Source organism: Trichomycterus rosablanca, chromosome 21, assembly GCF_030014385.1.
Source record: "Trichomycterus rosablanca isolate fTriRos1 chromosome 21, fTriRos1.hap1, whole genome shotgun sequence".
Classification (NCBI taxonomy): domain Eukaryota; kingdom Metazoa; phylum Chordata; class Actinopteri; order Siluriformes; family Trichomycteridae; genus Trichomycterus; species Trichomycterus rosablanca.
In genome coordinates this window covers 12,591,753-12,604,023 of record NC_086008.1, presented here as the reverse complement: position 1 = coordinate 12,604,023, position 12,271 = coordinate 12,591,753, and the positions used below count along the sequence as shown (strand labels likewise).

The window sequence follows — 12,271 nt, the reverse complement described above, 5'->3', positions numbered from 1 at the left end:
GTTCTACAATTACTGACTGTAGTCCATCTGTTTCTCTACATGTTTTGTTAGCCCCCTTTCATGCTGTTCTTCAATGGTCAGGACTCTCCTAGGACCACTACAGAGTAGGTCTTATTTGAGTGGTGGATCATTCTCAGCACTGCAGTGACACTGACATGGTGATGGTGTGTTAGTGAGGTGTTTAAAAACTCCAGCAGCGCTGCTGTGTCTTATCACTGTCACTGCTGGACTGAGAATAGTCCACCAACCAAAAATATATCCAGCCAACAGCGCCCTGTGGGCAGCGTCCTGTGAACACTGATGAAGGTCTAGAAGCTGACCAACTTTAACAGCAGCAACAGATGAGCGATCGTCTCTGACTTTATATCTACAAGGTGGACCAACTAGGTAGGAGTGTCTAATAGAGTGGACAGTGAGTGGACACGGTATTTAAAAACTCCAGCAGCGCTGCTGTGTCTGATCCACTCATACTAGCACAACACACACTAACACACCACCATCATGTCATTGCCACTCCAGTGCTAAGAGTGATCCACCACCTAAATAATACCTGCTTTGTAGTGGTCCTGTGGTGGTCCTGACCATTGAAGAACAGCATGAAAGGGGGCTAACAGAGCATGCAGAGAAACAGATGGACTACAGTCAGTAATTGTAGAACTACAAAGTGCTTCTATATGGTAAGTGGAGCTGATAAAATGGACAGTGAGTGTAGAAACAAGGAGGTGGTTTTAATGTTATGGCCGATTGGTGTATATAACAAGAATCCAATTACCCTTATTGCATTACGCTTCACCTCTACCGATACAACCCTCCACTGGTGACTGAGGAGCTTTGCAACTGACACACGCCCCCTCCGACACGTGTGCAGTATTCTGCATCTTTTCACCTCCACAAGGCGAGTTCAGAGAACCACACCCTGATCAGCATTATTCCCCAACTCTGCACAGGCGCCATCAATCAGACAGCAGAGGTCGTAATTGCACCAGTTATGAAGAACCCTGGTCCGGCTCATCCCACCCTGAACAACAGCCAATCGTTGTTCATGTGGCCGCCCAGCCCAGCCGGATGGCAGAGCTGAGATTCGATACGATGTATTCGAAATCCCAGCTCTGGTGTTCTAGCGTATTTTAACGCTGCGCCACGTGAGCAACCAAGAATCTGTTACTTGTTCATTTTTTATCCTATTAAACTGACAAGCACTAAATTAATTGTATTGGAAAATATAAACAAATTTAGAATTTAATGTAAGCAATTGAGGATTTAAGGCCTTGCTTGTGCAAGTTCACACTACACAACTTGATCTCTTGCAATCGGGAGTCTTAAGTTGTTGTGTATTTTACACTACATGACAGATCGACGATAGGGGGTCACACACGACACCATGTATCACCAGGAGGAATCTTAGACGAGTCTGTCTGGTCTCCCAAACTACGTTTTGTCACGAAAACACACATTCTCATTGACTGTAGTTCAATATAGCACTCGCTGCCACTTACATCCTGCTTGCAACACCTTTCACACTACAGGATTCTGACTCGTCGATTGGTTCAGATATTTAACAGGCTAGATATTTTTCTTCATTCGCTGAGCGATCGTGAGCGCTTAGTGAGCCGTTTGGATCGAGTTGAACAGTTCACACATAGCGATCAAGAGACAATGTTCGAGCCCCGAGTTGTCACATCTAGCGGTGACCTGTCTGCGAGCGAAAATCAGGGTAATCGTGTAGTGTGAACTAGGCATTATGGGCCCACCAGTGGCAAATTTGTGGTAGTGGGGCTTAAACCAGCGACATTACCTTAAACGCTGAGCTACCACTGCCCCTACAAATACTTACTACATATATCTGTAGCAGAGAATGTAAAGTGTATGTAAAAATACAACCTGAATAGCTTGAATGACCCCTGCTGTGTCAGTATGCTGTACCAATGGATTTCCCTTCATATTTTATGCTTCCTTACGAGCTTCATTTATGTCCTTCTAAAGTCAATTTCATTAATAAAACAGCAGCCGTGTTCAGTGCAGGGTTTGTTCCCGCTGATAAAATCCTACCGCTCTGTCTTTCTCTTTCCTTATTTAGCGTAGCAGCAGCTCAACTGGTACGCAGCCTGTAACAAAGCCAGCTTAGCTGCCATTCATTTCCTGACAACAATTATCCTGTTTCTTTTATCATTTAATTGCAGAAATTACCCAGACATGTGACTTGGTTATTCACCGACTTTAGATATTTAGTGCCTTCCTACTTCACCCCAATCTAACATAATGGGCGTGGGCCAAATTGGCAGATGTTACAGAGTATTCTCGCTGTGTTGTGTTAAATCAATCATTTATATCGCAAATTGCTCTGGCTTAATAGCAAGTAATGGCTGGTTTGGGCACGGGTTTAACATAGTGTTTAATTTTGACTGGGCGGAGGAAGGTCCAATTGATTCCACTTGTGTCTACAAAAGAATGAAAAATTCTCTTTAATCAAGAACTGGGCGCCAAGGTGGTGCAGTGGGATATTTCGGTAGCACACCAGCGCTGGGATTTTAAGTTGTTTGAGTTTGAATCTCAGATCTGCACCCTAGCGGGCACGATTGGCAGTGCCTGCAGCAGACAAAATTGGCCACTAGTCTGCTGGGTGGGAAAAGACCAGACTATTAATAATAACAAGAGGGTGGGGTCTTCAACGCTGTGTAAGGACCCTGATTAGTAGCCCAAGTCACCTGTATAGAAAGTAGAGGAATGCGGAGATCAGTGCGTGACTCTCCATGTGTGAGACTGGCCTCACTGAAGTATGGGCGAATAAGGAGGAGTCAAGTGGTCGGAGGAAACGTGTCAGGCCTAAAATACCTTCCTCGTATGTGACTAATTGGGAGAAAAACAAAGAAAATCCCTCAAATAAATAATTGAATAAATAATTAAATAATTGAATAAATAATTACATAATTAAATAAATAATAAAATTATTGAATAATTGAATAAATAATTAAATAAATAATTACATAAAAAATTAACTAAATAATTAAATAAATACTTAAATAAGTAATTAAATAATTTAATAAATAATTTAATAAATAATTAATTTAATAAATAAATATTAAATAATTACATATTTAAATAAGTAATTAAATAATTGAATACATAATTAAATAAATAATTAAATAATTGAATAAATAAATAAGTAAATAAATAAAGAAATAACAAGGGTTTAAAAGTGCACTGTCTAGACCTGGTAGCTGCAACCAAACACCGTCAGTCTGAAATAAATATGGATAAAGCTGGATAATTTAAACAATCAATAAGGTTTAACGGAAACATCCAAACAGGCAGCCATGTCTTCTAAATCCTTTTACACGTTGATAAATGAGGAGGTGCAGAACAAAAGCAGACTATAAAAACTGGTGTCATGAGCAGTTCCCATCATTGTAATGCACAACTGCTCGTTCTTCTTTCAGTTCCTGGCGACTGGCCTCTGTTTGACATCTGTATCTATAAACCCTGTTTTCAGAAAAGTTAGAACATTTGGAAAACAGAATAAAATGAAGAATCTGTGATTTGTTTTTACAAATACGCCCATTGCATATAATCAAACCACCAACCATGCAATCTTTATAGACTAACCTTGGCAGTAAAATAAATCATACTAAAGAGCTTAGTGACTTTCAACATGCTGTACTTGCCTTATGAACTGTAAGCACTGTTACTGTAGAGTGGAAATGTCAAGGAGTAACAACTGCTCAGCCAAATAATTAAGCAGCCCAAGCATACACATGGCTTACATTAGCATGTAGCACAGTAGTACCAGACTCCAGTCCTGGAGGGCAACATTACTGTTATATTTTGTGAAGAATTTTACCTCACTTTACTCACCTGAATAAACTTTTCAAAATCAATCAATGAGGTTGTATTGGGCTGCCACCATTCATGAACTGAGCTCGTGGAACATCAGCTTGGTCAGTTATAGGTTCACTTACTCAGCACTATGTTGTAAACATTTTCAATACAATGACTGTATCAGAACTGTTAGTATCTCAATTTAGTACCTGTTTGAGATTGTACTATCATAGGTTTTCTTTTACCTATTTACTGGTATTATACTATGAATATTTTAATATTAATAATATAATACTATTTTTTTTTCTTAAAAAAATTATGAAAAAACTATTTTAGTCCTTAAAAAAAACAAAAAAATACCCCACTGGTCTAAATAAGACAAGCAAATAGACAGTAAAACTGTGTTCTTCCAACACTGTGACAACTAACCCCAACCCTAACCCCAACCCTAACCCCAACCCTAACCCCAACCCTGTTTTAGTACAGCACAAAGTCAGATCAATAAAGTTATAGTTCAAAAGAACTTCCCTGGCCTTCCCAGAGCCCTGACTTTGTCCACCTTTGCAAGTCAGATTTTATTGAGCCCATAATAAGTAAGTCAGTAATTAAATAAGTAAATTATGTAAGTATATTAAGTAAGTAAGTAGTAAAGTAAAGTAAAAGATAAATAAGTAAATCAATCATTACCCAACCTCACTAATGCTTATATCTGAACATGAAGCAGATCTTTGCTATCATGTTTCAAAATCTAGTGCAGAAGCTTTTCAGAAAAGTGGAAGCTGATACAGCAGAGATGGACCAACTATAAATGCCTGTGAATTAGAATGAGGTGGGTAGCACTGTCGCCTCACAGCAAAAAGGTTCTGACTTTGATTCCCAGTTAAAGCGGTCTAGGTCCTTTTTGTGTGGAATTTGCATGTTCTCCCCATGTCTGCGTGGGTGCAAGTGGGGTGAACTGGAGATACAAAATTGTCTGAGATACAAAAGTGGTTGACATTAAACTTCATGAATGTAACTAATATTTGCAAAACGTTAAAATCCAAGTAAATAAATAAATAAATGAATAAAAATAAATAAATAAATAAATAAATAAATGAATAAAAATACAAAAATAAAAATGAATAAATAAATAAAAATAAATAAATAAAAATATAAATAAACAAATATATAAATAAATAAAAATACGTAAATAAAAATTTGTTGTTTAGTTTTCATTAGGGTATTAGGTTATTTTGGGGTCTAGGGGTAATAAATTATATTAAAAAAATATGAACTAAATACTGTTTTTCTAAATCAGAGACATCCTTTTGAAATATTACTTAAAAACAAATTGTTTTCTAAGTCAGATGTGAAACAATTAGGTTTTTTTTTTTCATTTCCTGCACATATTTGTGCACTTGTTTTTGAAAACATTTAAATGAAAAGGCACAGTGGGTGAAATGCTGCCCACACACAACATTTGCCACAGTCAGGTTCAAAAGAACATTTCCAAAACTCTGTATGAACTGCCTCTATTATTCCCCAGGTTATTATTCTCTTTTTTTTTCTTTCTTCATCTATATAGCATGAACATTAACTATTTACCCAGCTTAATGTATGTATTAAGCATGCCCACAAGGGTGGCATTTTATCATTAAAGCATAACAACAATGCACTGTGGGAACACGAGGTCCTCAGTGTTGCTTATTATCCACAATACATCAGTAATACAGCATGGTTCAAACTAAACAAATGCTGCTCCCCGTATGATCGTTTAGCTGCAGATTTATGTATCGTATTGTTTTCATACAAGCACACAGAACATATATAAGCTCACTATAACTCCTCATTGTTATTGTGTTATGTAAAACCCCAGTGTGAAGTGTTTGACGTGCAGTTTTTAAATGCGCAGTGCACATAGAAAAGCAATTTCAGCACTTTGAAATTTCTTTAATTTCTAGCTGACAAACACAAAAGTGCTACAATTCCACCCGCTGACAAAAGCGTCTTTCAGAGACGCTCGAGTATCAAGACCAGCATAAAGAAACACTCATGCGCTGATTTACCAAGATACCAAATGAAGATGATGTGTATTTGGGAGGTGGGGGGGGGGGGGGGTGGGGGGTAATACAAGGAGAGGCCTGTTTCACAACATATTATGGTACTTGAAAATAATAATCAGTATTGTTCGTGTATGCTTATCACAGAACGTTCTTGCTAAAGTAAGGCAAGAACGTTTATTTTTTTATTAAGATTTTAGACTCATACTAGCATTTTAGAATTTTAGCATCCATAGAAAGTAGTAGTACAATTAGTGGTAATATTATTTACAAAGTTCTATGATATTTTTAGTCCACAGAAATAGAGGAAAAGTCATTAGAGCTAAATGAAAGAAAAATGGTAAATCTACCCATGAGTGGCAGGTCTGGTTGTTATTATTATTATTATTATTATATATATTTTTTTTTTTTTTTTTTTTTTTTTTTTTTATTATTATTATTATTATTATTATTATTACTACTACTACTATTACAACAATAATAACAGGCATTATTTTTGCTATTATTATTTATTATTATTATTTATTATTATTATTTATCATTATTATTATTATTATTATTATTATTATTATTATTTAACATGGTAGCCACAGGAAACCACGAACCATGTCTGAAATGTATGGACAAGGCCTCATGGTTATGAACTATACCAATTCTGTTAATTGAATTTAATAATAATAATAATAATAATAATAATAATAATAATAATAAAACACATTATTATTATTATTATTATTATTATTATTATTATTATTATTATTACAACCATAACAGGCATTATTATTATTATTATTATTATTATCTTTATTGTTATTATCATTATTATTATTATTATTATTATTATTATTATTATCATTATTATTATTATTATTTTTGTCATTGTTATTGTTATTATTATTATTATTATTATTGTCATTGTTATTATTATTATTATTGTTATTATTATTATTATTATTATTAATTATTATTATTATTATTATTACTACTACTACTACTACTACAATAATAACAGGCATTATTATTATTGTTGTTGTTGTACTTTTATCATTTCCTACATTATTTAATTCTTATCATTTTTCATACATAGTGATATGGGTGTTGGATAATTTGTGTGATTCTTTTAGGTAATGATTTAATGTTTAGCAAACTGTGTTGCGTTGTGGCTTCTGACTTCCCTGTAATGCGTGTGGTGTGTTTTGACTTCCCTGTTACAGTGTATCATTTTGTTCAATAATCTAAAATCATTCAGTGTGATACAGACAAGAGGTTCACAACACGTTTTTTTCCTCTAAGCAGAGGAAGATCAATGTGCACTGTCAAGGTTTTGCATCTTATCTTTTATCAGACAGCAGGTATTAGACAATCCATCAAGCCTTAACATCTGTAGTTGGACAGTAATCTAATCTGAAAATAATTGTGCTGGTGTGTGTGTTGTGTGTTGCTGACTGCCTATTACAATTCATATTTTTTGCGAGCACAAAATGACCACTGTGCTGTCCATCTGCTAAATTATTAACCGGGCCGCAGATATTCATTATAAGGTCGTAGATCTTACTGTGCTGGCAGTGAATGCCGCTGAAGCCGGGCGCACACTTGCAGACATAGCCGATGAACGTGTCGCCCCTGTAGGTCTCGCTGATTTCGCACAGGCCTCCGTTGTGGCAGGGGTTCGGGTGGCAGGGTCCTGGAACACAGATATGAATGATGAGTTCAAATGAGCTTTGATTGAATTATTCAGTCTCAAAGAGGCTTTGATTATACTGCACATGATGAGCTGCAAAGCTCCTTTTGATATACTGTATAATAAGGCTTAAAGAATGTGGACACCCCTCCTAATTATTAAGTTTAACAGGCGTACACACAGTGGATCCGAAAAGTATTTAGACTCCTGGACTTTTTGCACACTTTGTTGTAATGGATTTAATTTTGAATGGATATAATTGACATCTTTGCCCATCAAACGTATTCAAAGTTATATATACCCACTGTCTATTTTATCAGCTCCACTTACCATATAAGAGCACTTTGTAGTTCTACAATTACTGACTGTAGTCCATCTGTTTCCCTACATACCTTTTTAACCTGCTTTTACCCTGTTCTTCAATGGTCAGGACCACTACAGAGTAGGTATTATTTGGGTGGTGGATCATTCTTAGCACTGCAGTGACAATGACATGGTGGTTGTGTGTTGGTGTGTGTTCAGACACAGCAGCGCTGCTGGAGTTTTTAAACACCTCACTGTCACTGCTGAACTGAGAATAGTCCGCCAACCAAAAATATCCAGCCAACAGCGCCCCGTGGGCAGCGTCCTGTGACCACTGATGAAGGTCTAGAACAGGGGTATTCAACTAAAATTTGAAGAGGTCCAGTTAGAGAAAATTTCTTGAAGCAAAGGTCCGGAATGTTTAACTATATATACAGTATATATCTATATATATATATATATATATATATATATATATATATACAGTATATATATATAATGTTTAACTATATATACAGTATATATATACAGTATAGATATATATATATTAGGGCTGTCGAAGTTAACGCGATAATAACGCATTAACGCGACCTCAATTTAACGCGATTAAAAAAATTAGTGCCATTAACGCAAATTCTAGTTCATGTTGACACTTGACTGGTAGAACAAACGTTTTAATGTCGGACTTGCCACCGTTTTTCATTTGCGGTTTGTTAACATAATGTAACCGATCGTGGTAGTGATGCACTTGCATAATAAAGAAATAAATACACGCTATATTCACAAGTTGTCGGGAGCAGAACACTTTATTACACTTAATTAACTTCTTCTTCTGTACCGAATACCGGAAAGCTGAGTCGAGCACGTTAGTTCATGAACTATGGAAGCCCCAAAGGGTCAAAACACACTCACTTCGTGTAGAAACGTCCATCAAACCATCGTCACGATACAAGCACAGAAAAGTCTGTTACAATAACTACGCCTTATCCCACCTAAAGCACCGCTGATCTACAATGTTTGCTGATGGAGAAATTCTAACCTACAATCTGACATTTACTGCCTAGTATGTGAGTGAATAAACTCCCTTACAGTTTTCTCTTGTCCCAGCAGTTTTTAACATAAGTACATTTAGCATAAAATGTGTTCACCATTTTAATTGTAACATTTCACTTAAAAATCCTTGTTTTCTATAACATTTACACAGATTTTTTTTAATGCGATTAATCGCGATTAACTATATGAAATTCTGAGATTAATCGCGATTAAAAATTTTAATCGTTTGACAGCCCTAATATATATATATATATAGCATTTAGCGGACACTTTTATCCAAAGCGACTTACACAATGAGCAATTCATGACTACCGTTCCTGTCATGAATGTAACCAAAGTGTAAAACATGACGTTATAATCCTATTAAACAAACAGACATTTGATTTGACAGTCAGTTATTGATTACATGCAGATGTTGATACAACTACTAGGCTACTTATATATAATATATATCAATATATATGTTATATGTTATGCAGTGATAGCTCAGTGGTTAAGGTACTGGACTAATAAACAGAAGGTTGCTGGTTCAAGCCCCACCACCACCAAGTTGCCACTGTTGGGTCCCTGAGTAAGGCCCTTAACCCTCAGTTGCTCATTGTGTAAGTCGCTTTGGATAAAAATCAAATGTCTGTTTTTTTTTTACTATTATAACGTCATGTTTTTACACTTTGGTTACATTCATGACAGGAACGGTAGTTACTCATTACACAAGACTCATCAGTTCACAAGTTTATATCCAACACAGTCATGGACAATTCAGTGTCTCCAATTCACCTCACTTGCACGTCTTTGTACTGTGGGAGGAAACCGGAGCACCGAAGTAAACCCATGCAGACACGGGGAGAACATGCAAACTCCACACAGAGAGGACCCGGACCACCACACCTTATCAAACCTTTCTCTTATCAAATTAGGAGAAAATAAAAATAAATTGTGCTCTAGTGGAAGTAAGAACAGAAATGAGTCTCTCCATCACGGATTAAATGCTGTAATTTCGCTGTACACGTTTCTTTTTTGGAGAGCGTCATTTGTCTCCTGTCTCACTCGTCTTTTCTCAACTTTCTCCGGCACGGTTGTCTGTATCTCTCCGGCACGGTTGTCTGTATCTCCCCCTTCATCACGTTCGCTATCTTTCTTTTTCTTTCCACCGTCTTTCCACATGTAACTCGCCTCTAACTCTCTCATCCGTCTGCACTGTAGAGTCGCTGTGTTTACCGACTGGAATGCACAGACTTGATTGGCTGAGTGGTGTCACGTGATCTCTGGTGTCTGTGCGTTTTCTCATCCACTAAACCGCTACTGTAAAGGCTACAGAAGCTGCGCCGGTTACATTGGAAGCGCTCCGTCAGGTTTTAAATCATAACTTTCTGTTTTGGCTGTAGGTCCGGGTCCGTATGGGACAGCTTCTGGGTCCGGACTCGGACCGCGGTCCGCCTGTTAGTGACCTCTGGTCTAGAAGATGACCAACTCAAACAGCAGCAATAGATGAGCGATTGTCTCTGACTTTACATCTACAAGGTGGACCAACTAGGTCGGAGTGTCTAATAGAGTGGACAGTGAGTGGACACTGTATTTAAAAACTTCAGCAGTCTGATCCACTCATACCAGCACAACACACACTAACACACCACCATGTCAGTGTCACTGCAGTGCTGAGAATGATCCACCACCTAAATAATACCTGCTCTGTAGTGGTCCTGTGGGGGTCCTGACCATTGAAGAACAGGGTGAAAGCAGGCCATAAAAGTATATAGAGAAACAGAGTAGAACTACAAAGTGCTTCTATATGGTAAGTGGAGCTGATAAAATGGACAGTGAGTGTAGAAACAAGGAGGTGGTTTTAATGTTATGGCTGATCAGTATATTATTAAATCCTGTAAGAGCCCCACTGGCAACAATAACAGCTGCAGATCTTCTTTAATACATCACTTCAAGCTTTGCACACAAGGATTTACCCAGTTTATTTCGTTCTTTATAGCAGATCCTCTGAAAGTCCATCTGATCAGATCCTTCAGATTGTATGTTGAGAGTCTGTGAACTAAATCATCATGGATCTGTCTGAAAACCTAGTGAGGTACCTTGCTACCAACTGCTACCAATCTAGCGATTACATCATAAGCTAGAACAGTTAGCCTCAGGTCATTCAAACCAACGGGCTGAGGTGGCACCACCTGCTAACATGCATTTACATTTACGTTTTCGACGACTTACAGAAGTGCTTCTACAGTAAACATTTCCTACTCTAGTTTAGGTAGACAACAGTCCAAGAATGAATAAGAATAAGATCGTTAGTAAGTATGTTAGTAAAGAGGTGGGTTTTTAATCGTCTGTTGAAGACAATGAGTGACTCAGATGTTCGAACAGACTGGAGAAGTTTGTTTCAATACTTGGGTGCTAGTGCAGAGAAGAGCCTTGATGCTTGTCTTCCTTGAGTTCATTGTCATTGTCACTGCAGTGCTGAGAATGATCCATCATATAAATAATATACTCCTGTGGGGTCCTGTGGGACTACAGTCAGTAATTGTAGAACTACAAAGTGCTACTTTATGGTAAGTGAAGCTGATAAACTGGACAGTAAGTGTAAAAACAAGGAGGTGGTTTTAATGTTATGGCTAATCAGTATATTATTGATTATTATTATTGATTATATTATTATACTTGGGTGCTAGTGCAGAAAAGAGCCTTGATGCTTGTCTTCCTTGAGTTCTGGCTGGAGGATCAAGGCAAACAAGACTAGTAGTGGAGTTTGCGTGGTACAGAGTGGGGATTTGTGAGTTCTCTAAGGTAGCTTGGAGCTGGTCCATTTTTGGCTTTGTAGGCGAGCATCAGTGTTTTAAGCCAGTGAAGAGAACGTAGCAGTGGGGTGATGTGGCAGTGTATAGGTTGGTTGAGTTGCAGGGGTTTAATAGTGGACATGGGAGCACCTGACAGTAGGGAGTTGTAGTAGTCCATCTGACAGTTTACAAGTGACTGTACAAGAAAAATGGACGAATCTTCTTGATGTTGTAAAGGAGGAACCGACACGATCTTGTCATGTTGGCTACATGAGAGAAGGCTATCTGGTTATCCAGAACAACACCAAGGTTTTGTGCCTTGTCTAATGGATTGATCTGGAAGTCATCAAGAGAGATGAATAGGTTCTGGGTTGGAGATTGATCTCCAGGAATAAGTGTCACTTGTACACACAAACCAATGAGAATTTATTATTCAAAATAAGTCACCTTAGTAGGCAGCATTTTAAGGTATCTAAAAGTCCAGACAGCTATCTTTTCTAGAGCGCACAGGATGACGTAAAGTGCTGTCTACATAGAGAGCTCACTAGGTTTTCAGACAGACAGAAGTGTGATGGGATTTATGCCTGGGCATCGGCTGAACC

The 12,271-nt window shown here is 37.4% G+C and overlaps 1 protein-coding gene across 1 annotated transcript in view; it reads right to left on the bottom strand.

The window, feature by feature from the left end:
* edil3a (EGF-like repeats and discoidin I-like domains 3a) overlaps nt 1-12,271 on the bottom strand; it is a 287,021-nt gene that overhangs the window by 160,876 nt on the left and 113,874 nt on the right. The window contains exon 3 of the mRNA XM_063017541.1: nt 7,411-7,539. Within this exon, the coding sequence (XP_062873611.1) occupies nt 7,411-7,539 (129 nt within the window). The remainder of the gene's footprint in view (nt 1-7,410; nt 7,540-12,271) is intronic.